General features: G+C 35.7%; 1 protein-coding gene across 1 annotated transcript in view; it reads left to right on the top strand.

The window, feature by feature from the left end:
• TEX11 (testis expressed 11) overlaps window positions 1–25,983 on the top strand; it is a 139,696-nt gene that overhangs the window by 64,466 nt on the left and 49,247 nt on the right. Inside the window, exons 12-17 of the mRNA XM_019747905.2 lie at window positions 1,773–1,851; window positions 3,683–3,834; window positions 6,117–6,202; window positions 9,247–9,384; window positions 18,093–18,195; window positions 22,220–22,344. Of these exons, the coding sequence (XP_019603464.2) occupies window positions 1,773–1,851; window positions 3,683–3,834; window positions 6,117–6,202; window positions 9,247–9,384; window positions 18,093–18,195; window positions 22,220–22,344 (683 nt within the window). The remainder of the gene's footprint in view (window positions 1–1,772; window positions 1,852–3,682; window positions 3,835–6,116; window positions 6,203–9,246; window positions 9,385–18,092; window positions 18,196–22,219; window positions 22,345–25,983) is intronic.

Below are 25,983 nucleotides of genomic sequence, written 5' to 3'. Positions count from 1 at the left end.
CTGTTATTACTACTATATAGATGTATTAAGTGAGGCAAAAGAATCTCTCTGTGCATACTGGCACCTTAACAGTATGTCAGTTATGTTTAGTCATAAAAATAGCTTACTCTAAATTCTTTTAATGTATACATGCTTTAGTTTTTACTATATAAAATATAGTATTATAGAGCTGCATTATTACTGTGTAGCATGATATGTTGTTAGTCTATAACTGATTATGCAACACATAATAATAATTTGTAATAAGTAGGGCAATAATCAAATTTGGAAGTAGCTCCAAATTTAGTGCTAATTGAGTACTGCTGAAACTTTTCTGTGACCTCTAGAATCTTAACCAATCACTAAGAGACCTCAGCAGCTGAAATGTACAGAGGATTCTGCAGCTCTAGGTAACAGCATTCTCGCAGTATACACAGGTCAAAAATGTTAGGGACCAGAAAGACAACTCCACTTTATTTTGCACTAGGAGAATAAACAAACCAACTGACCACTTAAAGGAACAGGCTTACCCAAACTAATACAATGTGGAAAGACCAGAGAGATTATTGGAGTCGCCTAGCTTGAAGTCAATTAATTTTGGACTGGATTTCCCCATTACAGTTTTTATCAATATGTAGATAAGAAGCAGACTTTAAAGTGAAATTATTCCTTACTCCCACATTCTTTTTACTTGACTCAATCTAGATACTCTTGATATTCAGAGTAATGAAGTTGCAATGTCAGATTATGAATTGGGAGACCTCCCTGAATCTAAGTGTTCTATAGTTTAAAATAATAAAATTATCTCTTACTTTGTTGTATTGAGAGAATGTATGAAACTTGCATTTTTATTATCTGTTCATTTCTTTGCTAACAAAAGTATTTTACTCTTAGAATGGTAACCTAACTGTTGGCATTAGAATTTCACTGGTATTTTCTGTTGCAGAAAAAGTAGACATTTTTAAAAACTACAGTTTGTTTTTTTTAATTATGAAAGGATAGCACATACCCATTAAGGAACTCTTTGGTAAGTATGGAAAATATCCATAGTCTATCATCTATTGGAATATAAGCTCCTTGACAGCAGGAATTTTGTGTTTTGTCCACTGCTGGGTTCCCATCACCAAGCACCATTCCTGGCCCTACAGTGTACGCTCAGAGTGTATTTCCTTTTTCTTGTTATTATAATCGACACTGCTTTTAATATCTTTTTTATGAACATTTCCCCATATTTATTTCAGATGACTTTTCAGAAGTACAATTTCTGAGGTAAAGGGAATAATAGTAATAGCAGCTGTCATTGAATACTTACTAAGAAGTACTAGGTGCTTTGACATGTGATTTACATATATTATCTCATGTAACCCTCTCAATCACCCTAAGAGATTGGTGATATAGTCCCCATTTTACACATGACAAAACTCAGGTGTGGAAAAATCTAAGTAACTTGCCTATGGCCATACAGGTAGCAGGTAGTTTCAAATATAGGTCTGTCTCACTTCAGATCTCAAGCTATTAACCACTGTGTTCTTATCATATAGTATTGCCACGTTGCTTTCTAAAGGATTGTACCAGGTTACTTTGCCATCTGTTTCAGAGTGCCTGTGGCACTGCACTCTCTCTAGCATTGGGTATTATTACTTCATAAAAAGACTCTGATAAATTGTTAGGCAAGACATGGTATATGGCAAACATTTAGAAAAGACATTTTGAACAGAGAACAATGATTGAAAATAGCTAAGCTTCTTAAAAAATGAAACTGATATGACTATTTCACTTTTTCTCTTTGTTAGCTGTCATGGACATGCTATATCTTGCAATGCCTTTAGACTTCTATCTGAACATTGTTAAACTGCTGATGGATCATGAAAGGTACAGAAGAATTGATTTTCTGTTCTCTAAAGACTAACGTTTTTCTAAGGTTTCCATGAACACATATTGAATATGTATCTATATGTATACTCTGTCTGTCTGCATCCACGTTCACAGAGCACAATATTTGCCATTGTGCTGATCAAATTAGAAGATGAAACTGCTTGCTTAATGATTTAAAGCATCCGTAGTCAAGTTAATTTTAAAAATTATATTAAATTAAAAAAAATAAAATGAAAAGGGAATATGATAGTCACAGCTGTATAAAACAGGAGTTATGCTAGGTTAACCTGCAGGCTAGTGTCAGGTGGAACAGGAAGGTACAGTCAAGTGCACTATCTTCGTGGGCTCATTAATGTCAAAAGTACTTGCAGACCTCTTAGTGGTTCTCCAACATCAGTGTGCATCAGAATTACTGGGGAAAAGCACTTGAAACGATGCTCCAACATCTCAGCCAGCAGGGAAATGCACATTGAAACCACAATGAGATACCACTTCACATCCACTAGGGTGGTTATAATCAAAGAGACAGATAATAACAGATACTGAGAAGGATGTGGCGACATTGGAAGCCTCATCCACTGCTGGTGGGACTGTAACAGGGTGCAGCTGCTTTGGAAATAGTCAGGGAGTTCCTTAGTAAGTGAAATAGAGAGTCACGGACCATATGACCCAGCAGTTCCCCTCCTGAGTTAAATAAGAAACATATGTCCGTACAAACACTGGTACAGGAATGCTCTTAGCAGCATTGTTCTTAATACTCCCATGTGGAATCAACCAAAATGTCGACTGATAAATAGATAAACAGATGTGGTATACTCATACCGTGGAGTATTGGTTTATTTGGCAATGGAAAGAAACAGTACTGATACATGTTACGACATGGATGAGCCCTTAAAAACATTATGCTAAGTGAAAGAATCTAGCTACAAAGACTGCATTTCATATCATTCGATTTATATGATAGTTTTAGAATAGGCACATTCATAGAGACACAAAGTAGATTAGTGGTTGTGCGGGGCTATGGGAGTTGGGAGAAAATGGTGAGTGACTGCTCATGGGTATTCGATTTCTTTTTGAGGTGATGAAAGTGTTCTCAAATTGATTGGGTGGTGGTTGCACAGCTGTGGTAATGGTTGCACATATACTAAAATCCCTTGGGTTGTACACTTTAGATGGATGAATTGTGTGGTATGTGAATTATACCTCAATAAAGCTATTAAAAATACAATCACTAGGGAACTAGATAAAAATATAGAGGCCAGGCCCCACCTTACTCCACAAGCGCAGGCCTCTGTATTGATTAGTTCTCCAGGTGGTTCTGGGAACCACTATTTTAGACCATGGGCCAGGTGGTAAATAGTGTATTTTAGGCTTTGTGAGCTCTAAAGTCTCTGTCACACCTACTGAATATGCTGTTGGAGTGTGAAAGCAGTCATAGACAATCGATAAATGAGTGAAAGTGGTTGTGTTCTGATAAAACTTTCATTTACAAAAACTGGTGGCTGGTTGGCTTTGGCAGGCAAGCTATAGCTTGCCAACCATTGCTTGTATGACCAGTCTCTTACCTGACACATGACTTCTTGGATGAAACGTCATTCAGCTTCTGGAATACCTGTGGAAGAGGGGATTATCATTATTACATTTTTACACAGAAATGGAATAAAATCATTTATTGTGACAAACAGGCTTAAACCTTTAATAATATTACCTAAGCCCAGATATAGTTTTATCTTAACTGTTTTGCTCATACTCAAATAAACTTTAGTTCCATTGATCAAGAAACAAGTTACTCTGTTCATACCACTTACAACTGTGTCTCATCCCACAGAGAATCTCTTGGCTTTTATTTCCTGAAGATTGTCTGTGAACGTTTTAAGTCATCAGAAAATATTGGAAAAGCTTTACTGTTCCACATTGACATACTTTTTCAGAGGAAGGAAGAACTGCTTGCCAAGGACAAGATTGAAGAAATCATTATAGGTCAGTAGGATTTCTATAGGTATTTTAGAAAGGTGTTAATATGCATGTAATTCTAAGATAGATATCAAAACAGTAGCAAAATTCTCAGGTCAACAGATTTTTTTCCTTTTTCTCACTCCCTTCTTTTTTTCTCTAATAACCTTTAACTGTAACACCTCACCTATCCATATTCCACTTGTTTGGCAAGCTAGAATGAGAAACTAAGCAAAAATAACAACATCAACAAAAACAGACAAACCTCTGAGCTTTAAAACTCATTTGTAGTGGGAAATTGTGATGTTTAGAAGCCCAATTTCATGTTACCAGTGTGATCTCAAATTAGCTGTGTACCTTCAGGCAAGTCAATAATCTCTGGATCCTGGTTTTTTCCAACTGAAATGAAGTTTGTGAGCTACATTCGTGGTTTTAAACTTCTTTTTACATCATTTTATGGTGTAATCTTATATGAACCCTGCCTCAAATAAAATACACTGGAGCTGCTCTGGTTAAAGCAGAGATGTAGAGCCACATGTTAGCATTCTCCTCACCCCCACTTTTCTGTACAGCCCTATATCCTGAAGAGCACAGATAGTATGATCCGTTTCTTAGAAAATTCTTGCCCCAATGTATTCTTCCAACTCTATGCATGTATAGAGATATAACTGGAATGATAGTCACTAAGTGTTAACACTGGGATTTATTCTGAGAGATGGCATTTTAGGTGATGTGTTGTTCTCTTTGTATTTTACCAGACGGCTTGAATTTTTATAAGCATGTGCCATGTTTTTATAAAAACAAAGTTATAGATATTTTTTGAAAGGAAATCTTTTGACTAGATAATCTCTAAGACCCTTTTGAACTTTAGAGTCCGTGAACCATATTTTACTGATGCCACCCTCCCTGCAGACCCTCACTAAGAATCCAGTTATTTTTAGACCCAATTTTAATAAGCTTGGTCATCTGGTTTTCCAAACCTTATCATCTTAATGGTAGCATATTACAAAGAATGAATGGGTCTACAGGGAAATGTACAGCTAACCTGACCGTGAGGTAAGGAAAAAAACTACAAATTTTATAAAAGTTTCAAATATTTAAAAAAATATGTAATAATCTGTACTATACTCTATAATAATTCCCAAAGGCGTCACTGTGATATATTAATAGTACAATAAAACATAATAATTGTTAGTGTTGTTGGCCTTGAATGGTCAAGCAAAGGTTAAATTGTGCTTCAGAAAACTAGAAGGTACGTTTGGAAAAGCATAATTCATAAAACATTTTTAGAAAAATTATGAAATTAATAAAATGATTTAGATTTTTTAAAATAAACAATGTTTTGCTTAGTGAAAGTAAACTGTCAGCTAACTAGAAAACTTGGTTATCCGGCATCACTAATTCTCTGAAGATTACAGTTAACCAAAGTTTTATTGTGATAGCTGATTATACATTTATGCTCTCAAAGTATTATAATAATTTAAGTAGATACCTTAAGTAGCTTTTTACTCACATGTGGGTATTTTTAAAATTTTTATTAAATGTGTTGGGTTGACATTGGTTAGTCTAATTGCATAGGTTTCAAGTGTACACTTCTGTAATACATCATCTGTAAATTGCATGTGAGTATTTTTAACTAAGTCATGGAGCAAACTACATCTGCTGTCTGGGTGTGGGGGTCAGAGACTCTCTGTTTTAATAAGGACTTTTGTGGAAATTGATAGTGCCAAAGGGGTGAAAGAGAAGTGGGTATAGAATTCTATTATTGTTTTACACTTCACCTTAATGTGTGCCAATATATTTGAACATTGTAAATGTCTGGACCAAAAACAATCAGGCACAAGTTACAATTTAAAGAAATAAAGTTTATGCGTAAACATGGTCTTAAAGTATTTTACAAAGGCTTTAAGGTATAATTGGCCTTTCTTGTGAACTTGATCTGATCTAGTTAGTACATAATAATATAAGCACTTCTGTTTAATGATTGCTAGTATTGCTGCCTGTTCATTCACAATAACATTAAGGCACCAGATGATGACCAAATTTGGGACGCGGAAAGTATGTTAAAGGGAGACTAGGCTGGAAAACTATCACAGAGTGATGCGTGAATTACTGTGATTCTACCAAACTCTGTGTTGTATAATCAATTTTGCTACCAAACCTACAAATGATGACGAAAACCTGTCTGAAAGTGATTGTGTTTGTAGCTATTACTTAAAGATTATGGGTTCTGAATGTAGTTAGCTCTTTTTATTTAATGTAATAGATCTTGATTCTTGCTTTAAGATTGTTTTTTTTTTTTTTTTCAGGTCACCAAACAGGAAGACAACTGACAATACAAGCATTAGGCTATTTACATGACATTCTGTGGGAAAAAGCTGCCAGAAGTTTTGAGGTTTGGGAATAATCTCTTCATTCTTTATATTCTTTATCCACTCCAACAAATAAAATAATGTGTTCACTATAAAAACCATAGAGCATCAAATACTTTAATAATAATCACTCTTTGTTTGGGTACCATTTACTCATTAAATATTTATAATGTAGAGTGTTAATGGGCATTGGACAAGAGTTTATTTTAAAATACTATGATGGGATTCATTCCCATTGGGAACTTACAGTATAGGGAAATGATATAACTGATATAAGGATGTAGAGAAGTAATTTATTTTAACATGAGGAATGAGAAACTCATAGGGGTTTTATGCCCTTTAAATATTGTGTTGTGAAGCACAGGATTTTTAGGGCAGTGAAAATACTTTGAATAATACTGCAGTGATGTACATTTGTCTAAACCCGTAGAATATACAACACCAGGTGTGAAACCTAGTGTATCTATGGACTTTGGGTGATTATGTGTCAATGTAGGTTCACCAGTTGTGACAAATGTGCTGCTCTGGTGGAGGATTTGGATGATGGGAGGGGGGAAGAGGGTACGCACATAGCAGATCTCTGTACATCCTCTCAATTTTGCTGAGAACCTAAAACTGCTCTTAAAAAACCTTTAAGAAGTTGTGGTACAATGTGATATATAGATATTGTGTCACAGAATTGTACACCTGAAACCTATGTAACTTTACTAACCACTGTCACCCCAATAAACTTTAATTTAAAATAATTAATAAATGAAAATAAAAGTAAGTTGCAGACATCAAAAAAAAGAAGTGATGGTTCAATAAAAAGTGTGTGTGGGGAAGTAGTAATATTTTTTCTCTTTACAAAATAATCCAGGTTTACTGCAGAAACATTTGAAACTACAGATAAGCTTTTAAAAGTACAGGTAACCCCCGTATAACATGGCACTTCTATAACACGGTTTCACTCTAACACGGTTTGAGAATTAGAGAAATCCCCGAAAAACACAGAACATAGTAAAAGCTTAGTAGTGATGACAAAGAAAACATTATTTAATACATATTAATATGTTACACTTTTGGTGAAAATTGCTTTAATAAAGATATTTCTCTTAACTATAAAAACATAATAGTATGTTTAAAATTTTTTTGGAACCTAACCCCCTTTTTGGGGGCTTAGTTCTTTGTTTCGTATAACATGGATTCGAATAACATGGCATTTTTTAGGAACCTAAGAACCATGTTATATGGGGGGTACCTGTATAGACATGCCTACTCTAATCACTCATAAAATTTTGGTATATTTCCTTCTAATTTTTGTGCGTTTGTGTGAAAACATGGGATATATTGTTTAAAAAAGTTACAATAGACTTCCCTTTTAACCAAGATATAACAGACCACATTCATGTCCTTGCCTGAACACCCCCCCCCAAAAAAAAAACCACAATAAAACAAAAGACAAAATACATTGAAAATGCTTTTTGAGACTGGATATCAGACAACAGAGCGTGATCTCTGGGAGATAGGAAATAAACAAGTTGAGCACCGCATTTGTGCAGCTTAGTGCCTTGAGTTTCCAGGCTGCAGTATAGGAAGAACTGAAGTGGATCCTAGCAGGCTTTCAAATCTGAGGAGATGGAGCTGAGCGTCTGAGGAGATCAAGGCAGCTAGAGTCCATAGCACAGAATAGCAGAGAGGAGAGCACAACACAGAAAGAACATGCCAGTGGTCAGAGAGTCCTCCTCCAGTGTTGAACAGAGTACTGACCAGGGCAATATGGAATGAAAATGTCGGAAGCCAGGGGAATAACCATCTGAAACTATTAGACATAACAGTCCCTGGGGCTCACACAGTTCTGGGCATAGAGCCTGTCCATACCAGCCAGACTAGAAAACCTCTAATTCGTGGGGCATTGGGTAGAGAACTGAGAAAAGTCTCGTCTCAGTAGTGAGAAATAATTCATCCTACACACTGAAGTTCTACTCTCTTAGGAAAATTCAATTATACAATTCAGTATTATCAAGTATAGTCACCATGTTATACACTAGATCCTCAGGCATTCTTCATTTTACAACAGAAAATTTGTACCCTTCACCAACCTCTCCCTAACGCCTGGCAACCACCATTCTACTCTTTATTTCTATGAGTTAGACTCTTTTCTTTAGATTCCACACTTAATGATACCATGCAGTATTTGTCTTTGTCTAGCTTATTTCACTTAGCATTATGTCTTCCAGGTTCGTTCAAGCTGTTGCAAATGGCAGGTTTTCCCTCTTATATAGCTGAACAATATGCCATTATATATGCCATGTTTTCTTTATGCATCCATCAGTAAACAGAGACTTAGGTTGTTTCCATACCTTGGCTACTGTGAATAATGCTGCAGTGAACATGGGAATACAGACATCTCTCTATTCCATTCCCATTCCCATTCCCATTTCCTTGGATGTGTACCCAGAAGTGGGATTGCTGGCTCATATGGTAGTTCTAGTTTTAATTTCTTGAGAAACCTCCATATTGTTTTCCATAAGTGTCCATAGCAGTTTGCATTCCCTCCAATGGCATACAAGGTTTCCCTTTTTGCCACATCCTCACTAGCATTTGTTATGTCTTGTCTTTTTAGATGATAGCCATTCTGACTGGGGTGAGGTGGTATCTCATTGTGGTTTTGATTTGCATTTCTCTGATGATCAGTGATGTTGAGCACCTTTTGGTGTTCCTGTCAGCCATTTGTATGTTGTCTATTGAGATCCTCTGCCTTTTTTTTTTTTTTTTTTTTTTTTTTTGCTATTGTGTTGCAGTTGTTCCTTGGGATATCAACCCCCTATTGAATATGTGGTTTGCAAATATTTTTCTCCCATACCGTAGGTTGTCTTTTAATTTTGTTAATGGTTTCTGTGAGATTCCTAATATGAAGGAAGAAATGATAATTAAATGTACTTAGAACTCAACTAGTGAGGTTGTTGTGTTTTAGTTGCCTGAAAAAGAAAACAAAACCATTTTTTGTTTCTAGGGGTGACTTGGAAAAAATGGGGTTAAATGTAGAGATATATGTGTGATTGTATTATTTCTTTTTAAACTTCAGGTACAAAATTACGCTGATGCCCTAATCTGGTACTGTTATTCTCTGAGAGTTTATGAATGTGACCAAAGGGATCTGAACTTGGCCAAGCTGAAGAGGAACATAGCTTCCTGTTACCTGCGTTTGAAGCAAGTTGATAAGGTATTTTGATTCATCTATTTTCTCCCCCTTCTTCTGCCTCCCCACCCCCCACTCCATTTCAAGCCGTTGTTTCTCAGTCTAGTTGTGTAGGACACAGCTCCCTGGCCCATGCTGGTATTATGAGCCTTGTGGTCCCCCTGGCTGAGGCAGTCGGTCGCTGGTTGGCTGCTCACGGCAGCTCACGCTGGCCACCGGCCGCTCATGGCAGCACACAGCAGCCCACGGGAGCCCAGCTCCAGGGAGAGCTGTTGTTCACAATCTTAGCTGTAGAGGGTGCAGCTCACTGGCCCATGTGGGAATCAAACTGGTGACCTCGGCGTTAGGAGCACGGTGCTCCAAACACCTGAGCCACCAGGCTGGCCCTATCTATTTTTTTAATACATTTTTTATTTTTCAATTACAGTTGGCATACAATATTACATTACTTTCAGGTGTACGACATAGTGATTAGACATCTGTATAACTTAGGAAGTGATCACCCCATTTACCTCCTCCACCATCTTGACCAAAGCCTCTGAAGGGTTGAAATTTTAAACAGGGTGGCCAGGGAAGAACTCAGTAAGGTGTTTTTTTAGTAGAGACCTGAGAAAATGGGGGATCTGGCTATGTGGATATCTGACAAAAAAAATAAAAGCATTCTATACAGAGGAAATAGCAAGTGCAAAGGTAGGACTATACATGGGTTATTTGAGGAACAGCACAAATACTAGTGTGACTGGAGCAGAGGGAATATTAGGGAAAGTAGGAGATGTTTTCAGGGAAGTAGTGGAAACAGATTGTGTAAGAAAGACATATTATAGTTTAGTGTAAAGATTTATGTTACTAACTCCAAGTGAGATGGGGAGCCATTGGGGGGCTTGGGGCAGGGGAGTGACATGATCTGACTTGTATTTTAATAACGTCACTCTGGCCTCTGTGTTGAATAGACTGTGGTGGGCGCTACAGTGGAAACAGGGAGACGAGTTAGGTGGCCATTGCAATAATCCAGGCAACAGCCAATGGTGTCATGGACCAGCGTGGAAGAAGTGTGGATGCTGAGACGTGGTCAGATTCTGGAGAGATTATAAAAGTAAATCTGGTAGAATTCTCTGATATACCAGATGTAGGATAGGAAAGAAAGAAGACATGAGGATGACTTTTGCATCTATGATTCTGTAAACTGCTCTTAACGAAGATCACTAGCGACCTTTAAATGATTAAGTCTAATGATCTTTCCTCAGTCCTCCTTGCCCTTTGATCTCTCTAGCACAAAACAGTATAACTGTCAACCGCTTCTTACCTCTGGAAACTTTGTCTTTGGGTTCCATGACATCTTCTCTTAATCCTATTGCTCTGCCTATTCCTTTTCTATTTCTGCTACTGGCTATTCTCTTTTCACCAAATAAATGTTGGATGAGGGCAGGTACTATTTTTATCATGTTTACCATTTTATCCCTAATACTCACAACCATGCTTGACACATGGTAAGTGTTCAGTAAAAATTTGTTGAGTGAATTTATTCTCTGTTCCCTTCTTTTCTATCTTTTGTACATGCTCCCCTCAGTAATACATCCACGGTTTTCTTAGCTTCGATTCTTCATTCCTGAATCTGTATCTCTAGCCCTGATTTCTCTCATTGCCCACATTCACTCCTCTACTGTCTTTGAGTATATATCCAGCTATTGAAGACTGAAATCTTAGATTCATGGATTCCTTCTTTTCCCCCTATATTCAATCGTGTGCCAAAGTCTGGTCAATTCTACCTCTGCAATATTTTTACCAGCTATCTCCTCTTCCATCTTCACCTCACTACCCTAGTCCAAGCCCTCATTAACTCTAAGACTATTGGAATAATCTTCTGATTGTCTCTTTCTCAGTAATGTTTGCTGGTTCCCTGTAAGTAAAGACCAAATTCCTTACTACTTAATGTCCTCCATAATCTTTAAATAAAACAATCCTATTTTATTTCCTTTACATGTGTCCTGTTTGACTTCAACTGGAGTACCTGCTATTTTCTAACCATGATCTATGCTTTTCTACCTCTCTGCCTTTTCCTATGCTTCTCCATTGCAAATTACCTCTTCCCTGCATCCCTACCTTATAAAATTCTGTTTTCAAAATCTAGCTCTTAATGACAGTCTTAGCTTCCTAAGGAAATTTCTGAGACTTGCTCTTCCTCTAAGACTTTGTAACACTGCTGTTTATACCTAGGCACTTATGTTCTGCCTCGTATTCTAGTTATTTGTATACGTGCCTAGCTCCCTATTAGATTACCACCTCCTTGAGGACAGGAACCGTGTCTTTATTTTCCCTGAAACCTAATGCAAAGCCTAATGCATAGTAAACACTCATTACTTTAAGAAATAGTTATAGAGACTCAATAAATACCTGTCAGCCCATTTCCTCTGACATATAACTTCCATTTGTTCATGCTATTTCTGTCCTTGCTACTGTGAATAACTGGAAATTAAAAGTGATAAAGATCTGTGCGTGCCCTCGATTATCAGATCTGAATGAGAGTATATTGTTTAAAAATTTACCCCATTATTCTTTTCTCTAGTTTAGTTCCTTTTTCTTTGAGAAGAGGGAAACATATTTCATTTTATTTTGCTTTAAAATTAAATATTGAATCATATTTGGGCAAGTCTAAGCAGTTGAATAATATATTGCTCTAAACTCTCAGTAGATCATGTTACAGATTCATTTATCCATTTGGCAACATTGTTTTGAGATAATGCATCAAATATAGGTAATTTCTTTGTTCTTTTCTAAGCTGCATACATGTAAATTTTCAATTGCAGTTATCCGTTGAGGATCCCCTGTATGTTATATGAGACGGTATTAAACTACGTAGTTTCATAGACGTAAACTCTGCCTTTGAGGGAGGTCATAGTACCTTAAGTCCAGTGCCCTAATTTTATTATATTATTTTGAGGATTTTTAAATGTTTGGTTTGTGCAGGTCATAGGCTTGAAAGGACAGACCTAGTATGGGGAAAATGAACTTGGGTTCTAAGTAGAGAAGCAATTCATCACAACTTGATATAATGGGATTTTGCTGTAAATCATAATAAAAACCTTAACTTTGTTAAGAGATGGGTAATAGATTGTTGTTGTGATAGTCTGTGTAAGTTCATGGTAATGTACAATTGAGTATCCTGTAACTGAGTACGGAAATCCCGTCCTCAGCTTGCAACTGTAGTTTAGGTCCACGAGTGTCATTAGTACTGCTGTAGATTGGTAAGACCAAAGCACAACCCCAAAGGCCAATATGGGAATAAGACTGACAGCAGCCACAAGATGAGGCTATTTATAGAATAGTTATATGACCTAAAGTGAGAACAACCATGTCTCATGTGCTGGCTTTATAGCTGTTCTGTTTACTATGTGAAGTTCTAAAAAGCTTGCCTTTCCATTACAGAACTGAGAATGAACTTGTGATCAACAGAAGTAAACTAGTAATGTTCACTAGATGGCACTGTGGCCTCTGTTTGTGCTCTAACAGCTTGTCATTGATTTTGAAGTGATCTTGTGATGCTTCGGCAGGTACAGGCTTTGCCACAAATGTATCTGTACAGAGGGATGTAAAGAAACTTAGCACTTAAGTAAACATGAGATGAAGGTCAGTAGTGGCTCATTCTTGATACAGCTATACAGTAAAAATACCATAATTGAGGTTTCAGTTCAACAAATATTTGTGGAATGCCTAATCTGTGCCTGGTAGTATAGAATAAGGAGAAGACACGATTCTTTCTATAGATAAGCTTAAAATATTATTGTGGAAACAGGATTTACAAGTATGAAATAATTAGAAAGTAATAAAAGTGTACAGTCAAATATCAAATTGTATGGTATACTCCATATCAATTTAGAATAAAAATATGTAGATGAGGATTCATGAATATGGACTGAATGTTCATATGACCTGAAACTAAAAAGAGTAACCAATACGTTAGAAGACAGAGTCAAATCTGAAGGGACCTCACTGGGTGAAATGATGAGTTCATTCTAACAAGATGAAGACAAACCTGGAACAACAAACATCCTGTACCCAAAACCAACTAGACACGAACAGAGTAGATGAAATGTAGCTTAACAACAGCAATTGTGAAACATTTGGGGTTGTTAGTTGACTGTAGACTCAACATAAGCCAATAATGCTGAGGAAGTTCATTCAATTACGTTGCGTCAATAGAAATAGAATATATAAAAGAAGACCGGTAATCACCTTGTGTTCTGCTCTAGTTACAGCATATCTGAAATATTGTGTTGGACTGGGGGGCAACACTTTTGAAAGAGGATATTGACAAACCCTAATGTGCCAAGGGGGAGGGAGGCACTCAGGATGGTGACAGCACTCAAAACCATTTTATTTGCAGGATAGCTCAAGGAGACATGGATGTTAAACTTGCAAAATGGAACATTTAGGAGGAACATGATAGCTTCCTCCTAATAACTGAATGGCTGTCAAGGAATAAAAGAATTAAGTTTATTTCATGCATGTTTTTATGGGCGAGAACTAACTACAAGGAGTGAGATTTCAGGTCATCATAAGGAAACTCTGTCTAATGATTAGACCTGTTCAAAAACTGAAATGGATTTTCTTAAGATACAGTGAATTTCTTCTCCCTGAAGGTATTTAAGCAGAGGCTGAATGAGTTCTTGGTGTGAATGGTATAGAGGAGATTCAAGCATCAGAAGAGTTTTTGGACTAAGAGAACTTTGAGGTCTCTTCCAACCATATTGTCCTAAGATGTCAGTATAATCTGATAAAATCTGTAACAGGCAAACACTTTGTGTAGTTTGTAAATTCTTAGATCATTGAATTTTAGAACTAAAGGGACTCTTAGAAATCATTAATTCCTTTTAAAAATCAAATTTGTTGAAGTATAATTTATATAAAAAAGTACTCATTTTAAGTATGCATTTAGATGATTTTGACAAATATATACCCCAGAGCACCCACTAGCCCAATCTAGATATAGAATACTTTCATCACCCCAAAAGATTTCCTGTGCTCCTTCCCAGTCAGTTCCCATCTCCAGTCCTAGCCCCAGGCAATGACTGGTATGCTTTCTATCACTATCAATTAGATTTATCTTGCCTAGAATTTCATATAAATGGAATCAGACAGTATGTACTTTTTTGGGGTCTGGCTAATTCAATTAGCTAAGGAGAGTCTTTCAATACTAGTGCTAGAACAACATGATATCTATATGGGAAAAATGAACCTTGATCTCTCTCCCTCATCCTCTCTTCTCCCTCTCTTTCTCCCTCTCCCTCTCCCTCTCCCCCCCCCCTTTCTCATGCACACACACACATTAACTCAAAATGGATCATAGGCCTAAACACAAAAGCTAAAGCTATAAAGTTTCTAGAATAAATTATAGCAGAAAAATTTACCATCTTGGTGCAGGCAAAGATTTCTTAGCACACAATAAATGTAAACCATAGAAATACAATAAATTTAACTTTATTAAAATGAAACCCATGGCATACTTGCTAGAATCGTTAACATTAAAAAGGATTGAAAGTACCATATGTTGACAAGGATGTGGATGAATTGGCACTGTCATACACTGCTGGCAAGAACGTAAAATGGCACCACTCCTTTGGAAAACAGCATGATGGTTTCTTATAAACTTAGAAATACACTTACCATAAGACCTAGCAATTCCACTTCTAGATATTTCCCCAAGAGAAATTAAAACAAATATTCATACAAAGACTTCTACCTTGAATGTTCATAGTAGCTTTATTCATAATAGCCTCAAACTGGAAACAACCAAATGACCATCAACAGATGAATAGATAAACAAATTGTGGTGTATCCATACAAGGGAATAGTACTCAAGAATAAAAAGGAATAATTTATTGACATATGCAAGAACATGAGTGATTCTCTAAACATTAAGTTGTACGTCAACTTCGTTGTTTTTCAGAACCTTCGGTCTACTCTGAAGTCCTTTAGAGTTCCACGTAAATTGTAAAATCACCTTGTTAATTACTACAAAAATGTCTGGTGGGATTTTTATTAGGGCTGCATTGAATCTATAGGTCAATTTCAGGGCAGTTAACATCTTAACAATATCGTGTTCCATTCCATTAACACAACATAGCTCTGTGTTTAGGTCTTCTTTAATTTCTCTCATCAATGTTTGAAGTTTTGAGCATAAAAATGTTGCACATATTTTGTTAACTTCATCCCAAAGAATTTATGTTTTTGACAATATTGCAAAAGATCTCACTTTGTTAATTTCAATTTCCAATTGGTCATTGCTAGTATACAGAAATACAATTGATTCTTTTAAATTGTGGGAAAATTTACCATCTTAACAGTTTTTATGTGTACAGTTCAGTGGCATTAAGTACATACACAGTATGGTGCAACCCTGCCACCATCCATCTCCATAACTCTTTTCATCTGGCAAAACGGAAACTCTGTGCCCATTAAACAGTAGCTCAGCACTTCCCCCAAGCCCCAGCCCCTGGCAACCAGTGTTCCTGTTTCTCTCCATCCTGATGAACACTTGTTGTTTCTAGTTTTTTTATTATAGCCATCCTAATGGCTGTGAAGTGGTCTCTGGGGGTTTTGATTTGCATTTCCCTGATGAGTAATGATGTTGAACATCTTTTCACGTGCTCATTTGCCATTTGGGTATCTTCTTTGGAGAAATGTCAAGTTCTTTTGCCCATTTTTAAAATTGGGTTGTTTATTTTTCAGTAGTTGAGTTATAGGAGTTCTTCATATATTCTGGACATTAACCCATTATTAATATATGATTGGCAGATACTTTTTCCCATTTTGTGGATTGTCTTTTCCATTTTTTGGTAGTGTTCTTTGAAGCACAAACACTTGCCTGTACTTTTGGTGTCACATCCCCCCAAAAAAAAATCACTACCAAATCTTGTGTTATGCAGACTTTCCCCTATGTTTTCTTCTAAGACTCTTACAATTTTAGCTTTTACATGTAGTTTTTAGATCCATTTTGAGTTAAGTTTTGTATATGATACAAGATAAAGATCCAACTTCATTCTTTTCATGTGGATGTCCTGTTTCCCCAACATCATTTCTTGAAAAGACTGTCCTTTTTCCATTGAATGGTATTGGAACCCTAGTCGAAAACCATTTGACCATGTATGTGAGGTTTATTTCTGAGCTTTTGATTCTATTTCATTGGCTCATATGTCTGTGCTTAATGCCTAACGTGGTAGCACACTCTTTTGATCACTGTAACTTTGTAGCAAGTTTTGAAGTGTGAGTGAGTCTTCCAACTTTGTTCTTCTTTTCCAACATTGTTTTTGACTACTCAGAGTCCCTTGAGATTACATACGAATTTTAGGATGGGTTTTTTTTTTCTTTTTAAATTTCTACCAAAAATCACCATTGGGATTTTCATAAGGATTGCATTGAATCTGTAGATCACTTTGTTTATCTTTGTTTCTTTACAAAATGCTTATCTTTTATTGTGGTAAAATATATATTATCTTCATTTCTCCTTAACTTTAAAGTTTTTCCTCTTTTTGCCTTCTGTTCTCTTATGGTATTATTGGCTATATTTATTCTTATGTTTCTTCTTGTTAGCCTTCATTTCTGAGGTGCTTTATATCTTCTATCTCTAATTTTTCCTGAGCTCTGGCTACTCATTTCTACTACAGTGGAAATTATTTACTGTGACTATTCTTATAATGGTTGTCCTAAAAGGATAGACTCCTTACTTACTGGCTTGATTTCTGGTGCTGTTAGGTAGAATGTTCTCTGTGTCAGACCCATTTGGTCTATAGTGTTAATCAAGTTCACTATTTCTTTATTAATTTTCTGTCTGGATTATATAAAACTAATTAGTTTTATCTAAATCCATGGCTTGAGGTCTTTTGGCCTCCCATATAATGTAATTTGGGGCTGTAAATTCATGCGAGAGTCTGTTTGTGTAATCCCTAAGGGATTGGGTCTCTCCACCCTGTTTTGCTGCATTCTTCTTACAACCAAGGTAACTTTTTTGCAGTCCCTGATGATGTCTGCAGGAGTGGGTTTACTTCTGGTTTGCCCTTAGCCTAAGAGTGTGACCCTTTGGGCCTTGATGTCTGTTTCCCTGGCCTAATAAGGTCCATTAAAACTAAAAATAATACTTGCCTAGATTTACTAAAGCCCACGGGGGGGAAAATGGCTTTAATTCTCTGATTACTTCTCTGAGAATTCACTTTTTCTTAGATTTTGCTTGGTAATTACTTTGCATGTATTTTCAGTGGCCTGTGGGATTTTAAAAATGTTGGCTATAATGTTGGTAAAGTTGATGAGGGAACATGTGTTATTAAAAGTTATGTTTCATAGAGGATTTTTTATGATATGAAAAAATACTTGTGAATATTTATGGAGATTATTGTGTGCGTGTGTGTGTGTATGAATGCAAGTTACATGTATGGTATATTCTTAACTATATAAAACAATATTTAGAAAAAAAAACCAGAAGGAAATTTAAAAAAAAATGTTATCCAACATGTTTGTTTTCAGTAGGAGAGTTGGTCTGACATATATAATGCACCCTATTTTCAGAAGTAGAACTCATTGTCTCTTTAGCATTTTAACAGAACAGTTCTATAAAGACTTTTCTTAGATTCATGTCTTTTCGAGCATCGCTCAGCCATTGTGACTATGTTAATAATATTAGTAAAATACAGTAAGGTCTTCCTTAAAGCTTTTATAAAAGAGACCAAATATTTTTTTTTCAGGCTAAAGAAGCACTGGCAGAAGCTGAACAATATGATCCTGCAAATGTTTTCACTCAATTTTATTCATTCAAGATTGCAATTATAGATGGCAACTCTGACAGAGGTATAAATGTTATTTATGAGTTACATTTGACTGTTAACACAAATAATAAATAATCCTCTTTGACCATAATAGAAATACAATAACGTTTATATATATGTGTGTGTGTGTTTATATATATACATATATATGTGTTTATATATATGTATATATGTGTGTGTGTGTGTGTGTGTGTGTGTGTGTGTATATATATATATATATATATATATATATATATATATATATAGTGCCAAATAAATGTATACACATTTTAAGACAGGAAAACTGTGTTAAAATTGTAATACTCAATATATACCAATAACAAAAGATGAATACAAGTCACGTGTGACTTCTGCAATGACAAGAGGTGCGCTAAGTGGTTCCCATCAGCGTCCAGACACTTCTGATTACGGCAAACTACTGCTTGAGCAATGCTGACCAAAGTGTCCACTTGTATGCAGTTTTTGGCACCCCCCGATATATATATAAAGTGTAGCTATGTAATAAATTTTAAATCATGCACTGTGAGTCCTTCAACTTTGTTCTTCTCTTTCAAATTGTTTTGGCTATTCTAAGTCCTTTGTATATCCCTATGAAATTTAAAATCAGTTTTTCAGTTTCTGCAAAGGTGAATATTAATTAAGAATACATTGAATCTATAGATTGGTTTGGAGAGAATTGTCGTCTTCCAATCCATGACCAAATTATATACCTCCACTTATTTAAATTTTTAATTACTCTTAGAGATCTCTTCTTTCAGTGCACAGGTCTTACGCATCATTTTTCAGATTTCTCCCTAAGTAGACCATGTTTTATGCTGTTTTAAATGGCACTATGAAAAAAATCAGTTTTAGATTCCTACTACTAATATGTAGAAATAGAAATGATTTTTTAAAAAACTTTTATTTATTTTAAGTGTGTTTTTCTAGGACCCATCAGCTCCAAGTCAAGTAATTGTTTCAATCTAGTTGTGGAGGGCGCAGCTCACAGTGGCCCATGTGGGGATCGAACTGGCGACCCCGGTGCAATGAGCACCGCACTCTAACCAACTGACCTAACCAGCCACACTTGAAATTATTTTTGTATATTGATCTTATATTGTACAAATTTGCTAAATTTACTTATTAGTTCCAGTAGCTTTCTTGTACATAACCGTCAGATTTTCTATTTAGATAATCGTGTTGTCTGCAAATAAAGACAATTTTACTTCTTCCGTCCAGTCTGGGTGCAGTTTATTATTTTTTGTTTTATTGTATTTGTTAGTGTCTCCTATACAGTGTTGAGTAAGTTTGACAAAGCATACATTCTTGGCTTTTTCCTGATTCTAGAGGGAAAACATTTAGTCTTTAACTATTAAATATGAAGGTTTTTTTTTAAATTGGGGAATATTGGGGAACAGTGTCTCTCCAGGGCCCATCAGCTCCAAGTCAAGTTGTTGTCCTTCAATCTAGTTGTGGAGGGTGCAGCTCACTGGCCCATGTGAGAATCAAACTGGCAACCCTGTTGTTCAGAGCTTGTGTTCTAACCAACTGAGCCATCTGGCCACCCCTAAATATGAGGTTTTTCATAGATATCTTTTATCAGATTGAGGAAGTTCTTTTCTGTTTCCAGTTCCTGGGAGTTTTCTTTGTTTGTTTGGTTGTTTTTTCTTTTTTAATCGGGAATGGGTGTTGAATTTGGTCATATGGTTTTTCTGCATCTATTTAAATGGTCAGTTTTTGTTTGTTTATTTGCTTTTTAGTTTGCTAATATGATCAATTACATTGATTTTCAACTGTTAAACCACCACTGCATTCCTGGGATAAGCTCCACGTGCTCATGATGTACTCCCCTTTCTATATAATGTTAGATTTGATTTGCTAATAGTTTAAGAACACTTGTACCTGTGCCAATGAGTGATATTGGTCTGTAGTTTTGTTTTCCTGTAATGTTTTTGGTTTTGCCATCAGGGTAATGCTGACTTCATAGAATGAGTTGGAAAATACCCTCCTTTTCAGTTTTCTAGAAGAGTTTGTGTTGGGCAGTTGGTATTAATCTCTTCCTTAAATGTTTGGTAGAGTTCACCAGTGAAGCCATCTGGGGCTGGAGTTTTCTTAATGAGAAGGTTTCTAATCATTAACTCATTTTCTTTAATAGATATAGGGCTATTCATGTTATCTATTATTTTCTGGTTGAGCTTTGGTAGATTGCGTCTTTCAAGAAATTTGTCAGTTTCATCTAAGTTGAAATTATTAATCTAAAGTTAATCATTATATCTTCAATATTCTCTTTTTAACATCTATAAAAGCTAGATGTCACCTTTCTCATTCCTCTTTTTCACCTTGTCAGAGTGGCCAGAAGTTGATCAATTTTATTGATCTCAAAGAACCAGCTTTTGGTTTTATTAATTTTTCTCTATTTTTTTTCTGTTTTTGATTTCATTTATTTATGTTCTGATTTTTATCATTTTCATTCTTCTGCTTACTTTGCGTTTCATTCGCTCTTCTTTTTTCAGTTTCCAAAGGTGAAAGCTGAGGTCATTGATTTAAGACCTGTTTTTCTGGTCTAATATAAACAGTTAATGCTATAAATTACCTTCTAGGTACTGTTTTAGTGACAATCCACAAATTTTGGTATGTTGTATTCTCATTTTGATTTAGTTCAAAATGCTTTCCAATATGACTTTTGATTCTTTTGTGTTATTTAGAAGTGTGCTGCTTATTTTCCAAACATTTGAAGATTTCCAGAGAACTTTAATTTTTAATTTCACTTTATTGTAGTCAAAGATCATAACTTTGTATAACTTGAATCCTTTTAAATATATTGAGGCTTGTTATATGGCCCAGAATATTGTCTTTTTGGTAAATATTCATGTGAACTTGAGAAGAATGTATATTTTGCTGGTGTTGGGTCAAGCGTTCTATAAATGTCAACCAAGTCAAGTTGATTAATAGTGTTAAATGCACTATGTTCTTGCTTATTTTATGTCTATTTGTTCTACTTATTGAGGGAGGGTTTTGAAATCTTTGACTATAATTATAGATTTGTTCATTTGTCCTTGCCATTCTATCAGTTTTTGCTTCTTGTATTTTGAAATTTTGTTAATGGGTGCATAAATATTTAGGATTGTTATGTCCTCATAATGAATTGATTCCTTTATCATCATGAAATCACCTTTTAACAGTGGTAAAAGTCTTTGCTCTGAAATCTATTTTGTATGATATTGATATAGCCCTCCAGCTTTCTTTTGATTACCTTTACTGCAGTATTTATTAGCCCATCCTTTTTCTTTTAACCAATTTCGTTTTTATATTTAAAGTGTGTTTCTTGTAGGTAGCACACAGTTAAAAGTTGCTTTCTTTAATCCTGTCTGACTATCTCTCTGCCTTTTAATTGGGTCATCTAGACCATTTATATTTAACATGATTATTGATGTGGCTAGGTTTAAATTTAGCATCTTATTATTTGTCTACTATTTGTCCCATCTGTTCTTTGTTGCCATTTTCCTTTTTTCTGCTTTCTTTTGGATTAATTGAATTTTATGATTACATTTATTTTACTTTGGCTTATTAGCTATAACTGCCTTGTTATTTTATTTGTTACTTAAGGTCTTTAGTACGTGTATTTAGCTTATCATAGTCTACCTTTAAGACATAATGGAATATAGTACCACCATTCTTTTTTTTTTAAACTTCATTCTGTATTTATTATATTCCATTTTATGGATGTACCAAAAACTATTTAGCCCATCCACTGTAGATGGAATTTAGGTTGCTTTCATAGTTTATAAATATTGCTATATGAACATATTTGCATGTTTTTGTTCATGTTTGCATAGATATCTATGGGATAAATTCATAGAGGTGAATTGCTCAGTTGGGCATTTTTCTGACATTAAAGTCCTTCTTGACAGTTTAGCAATTTAGATGACTATGAAAATTAACTAATATTTTAAAGATACTAGTGCTCATAAATTGAGCTCCAAAATCATTGTGATATAATTAACCACTGACAGCTATTATCTTTGATAAGAATATCTCATTTTTTGAATTGTTTCCTTATTTTTCAGCTTTGCAGGCAATTACTACTTTAGATAATTTATTGGCAAGTGAAGATCCAGAAAAGAATGAACTACTTCCAGATAGAAGTGCATCTATCATGCTCCTCAGTTTGGCTGCCAAGTTTGCGCTAGAGGTAATTCTTATGTATCCATTTATGAGATTTTTACCTCCTTTTCATTTTGAGAGACATTTAATGGAATCATCATCAGTTAGTCACAGGAGAGGCCTTATTTGACTTCCTTTACTGTTTTGCCTCATATCACACCAAGCTTGGTTGCAGAATTGCTTTATTTCTCTTCATTTCACTGTAATATAAAGTAAATGAAACAAAGTGAGGTAACAGGTTTGTGCTTAAAACTACAGGAACAATAAATATAGCAAAACATTAAGTTTTAAATGAAACTCCAGATTTAAAATGGTACACCATGCAAACAAATATGTTAGTTATGATTTGGAAACTTCTCTTTCTCATCTGTTCGAGGGGGAAATATCCAGTTTAAAGACCTGTGGACCTTTTTAGGTTTTAACCACAAAACAACTTTAGAAGTAATAAATACTTGCACCCAAGTTTTTTTTATTTGCAAAATCCTGGTCTTCATAATACATGGGATTAGGAAAAGCATTGCAGTAATTGTGGAGAGCTCTTGGACTCGGTGATAGACTAGATTGGAGTACTGGCTCTGCCATTTAAGTGCTTCACTTCTTTGATTCTTAATTTTATCCTTTGCAAAATAAAGATAATACCTATCCAGAATTTTTGTGAAAATTAACTGAGAAGATGGCTGAATGTGTGATTTGTAATCTGTGAAGCTTGATCTACAGGTATAGTGTTTCTGTTCTTATTAACGTATGTACAACTGGGCCACAGCTGCTATCTCTTCTGCTTTATCTTATATCACTCTCCTGTGTCATCATTTTATATCCAATGGTGAGGTAAAGGTTAATGGCCACCACAATGAGAAGGTATCTTAAGACCGAAAATATGGTGCAGGCAACTCCATAGACTATAACAGAATTTATTATAGGGTAATTTACTTATGGGAAGGTTGTGTCAGAGCAGAACAGATGATCCAGCAATTCTGTAGATTATTCTCTGCTACTAGAACCCTGTTACAGTAGTTTTTTGTGGTATCACTTGGGTACTAATGATTGACAGGACAAAGGGACAAAGAATGAAATAGTGCCAGGGGCCATACCTCTTGGTGGTCTTGTGATAGAGGATTGTTTGTAATTCATACTATTACCAGTTTAATATTTATCTCAGTTATCATGCCATTCTGGCTGGCTGTTACTAAAAAAAGTATTTATGGCTACGTTTTAAGGAATATAGATAATCATCAACTAGGAAGGCTTTGATATGCTTACTCAGGACAGTGAGGTTGGTCAAAGGTCACAGCATGAAACTTAAAAAATGAAATGAAATCCAGGACACAGAGCTGGAGTTGGTTTTGTTCACATCTACATCTGTACATCATAGTAATATAAGCCACCATTACATTAGGCACAAGATCTAGAATGGCGGAGACATAAGCTCTCCATCACTCCAGCCAAACACAGTGTCTCTCAAACAGGCCCATCACATTCCTTTTTCCATGTCTGTTCATACCATCCAATCCTTTAAAAAATGTTCTTACTTAATTTAAACACTATCCTTTTCAAAGCCCAATCAATCTAAGATTTCCCTCCACTGTACAGACTTCCCAAATCAATTCCAGTTTTCAGTGCTCTCTTCCTATTCTTAATTTCAGTAATTTTTAACATGTATGCTAGTTATTTTGTCTTTATCATGCATACTTCCTTGTGTTGCTAATGCATGGTTTGTCTGTCCAGATTGACTTGTGAGATCCTTGAGGACCATATTTCTAGCACCTAGCCCAATATTTTGCCCAAAGTATTTGGTAAATACAGTATGAATGATATATGTTTTGAGGTAATAATTAGGATAATAGAACTCTTGGAGGAAGAAAAATATTTGGCAGATGCAGATACAGGGTATGTTTATGTAGAATGGGGAGGAGGAGGAAACGAGAGAAACTCAGTAGTGGGGAACCCAGAGGCAAATATCTTTTTAAAGGAAGGTTTACAAGTTGGCATTTGATATGGAAAGCAGATGAAAGCCAGTGGAAGAGTTATGGAACTGTGTTTCTGAAAATGAAAATGATTTTAATGAGGAGAAAGAATCGGGGGGGGAAAAAACTAGTTTGAATTAGAGGTTGGAAGGCAGGATGCATGATGAAACCCAGGAAATGGAATGTATCCTACAAAAAAACAAGTATGGAATCCAGTTTTCACTCACTACAGTTGCTTTATAAATGGCATTTGAAGTGCTAGTGAGGATATCACTCATTCAGCAAACACTTACTGAGCACCTACTATGTGCCAGGCACTGTTCTGCCATCTTGGGTTAAATAATTAAATGAAACAGTGATATGTCTTCTTGGAGCTTACATTCAAGAAGGAAGAGAGAAGACAATAAACAATAAGAATAGTAAGTAAGCAAATTGTATAATATGTTCGAGGTTGATAAGTGATATAGGAAAGATAGAGCAGAATAAAAAGGACCAGGAGTGGGTGTCAGCTGGGATTGTTGAGTTATTTTAAATAGGGTAGTGAGGATAGATCTCATCAAGAAGATGACATTTGTGCAGTCTTAAAATTGGTGAGGGCATTAACCCTGTAGATATACAGGGTTACGTAGTGAAGGCAAAGAGTATTCTAGGCAGAGATAACAACCAGTACAAAGGCCATAAGGTAGGTGCCAGGAATAGCACAGAAGCCAGTATGGTCAGGATGAAATGAGGTTAGTGAGAGATGAAGTCAGAGAGGAATGGAGAGTCTGGATTATGTAGATGGTTATAGGCCAGTGAAAGGACTTTGACTTTTACTCTGAATGAAATGGGGGACCATTAAAGGGTTTTTAACGCAGTCACATGATTTGACTTTCATTTAACAGAAATACTCTGGCTGTTGTATTGAGACTAGACCGGAAGAGAGCCGAGGTAGAAGCAAGGAGACCTGTTAGGAAGTTTTTGTAGTAATTCAGGGAAAAGGTGATGGTGACTCAGATAAGGAAGCTAACAATGGAGATAAATGATAAATGGTTGGATTCTAGTTTTTCTTTCTATGTAAGACCGACAGTGTTTGCTGATAGATTAGATGAAGGGTATAAGAGGAAGACACTGGGTCGTCAAATGGAGTTGCCATCAACTGTACTAGGAAACGCTGCAAATAGAGCAGTTTGGGAAGAAAATCGGGAGTTCAGTTTTAGACATGATGCATTTGAGGTATCTATTAGACCTTCCAAACAGAGATCTATGAGTCTCTATGTGGATACATGACTGGAGTTTGGGAAAGGGGTCTGGGCTGGAGAGAAAAGTTTAATAAGAGTCGTTAATATATAGATGGTATATAAAGCTATAAGACTGGGTGCAATCACCAACAGAGTATATACAGAATAGAGCAGAGGACCACAGACTGAGCCTGGAGCCCTCAAACATTAATGGTTTGGGGAAAAGAAGAGGAACCAACAAAGGAGAAGGAAAGGGAGTGACCCGTGACGTAGGAGAGAACAAGGATAATGTGGTGTCCTGGAAGCCAAATGTGTTTCAAGGAGGAAAGAGCCATCATTATGTTGAATATTGTTAATACCGTGTTTCCCCGAAAATAAGACCTAGCCGGACCATCAGCTCTAATGTGTCTTTTGGAGCAAAAAGTTAATGTAAGACCCAGTCTTATATAAGAGCCGGTGTTATTATATTAAAATAAGACCGGG

This window comes from Rhinolophus sinicus, chromosome X, assembly GCF_036562045.2.
Source record: "Rhinolophus sinicus isolate RSC01 chromosome X, ASM3656204v1, whole genome shotgun sequence".
Classification (NCBI taxonomy): domain Eukaryota; kingdom Metazoa; phylum Chordata; class Mammalia; order Chiroptera; family Rhinolophidae; genus Rhinolophus; species Rhinolophus sinicus.
This window is presented reverse-complemented; position numbering and strand designations above follow the sequence as displayed.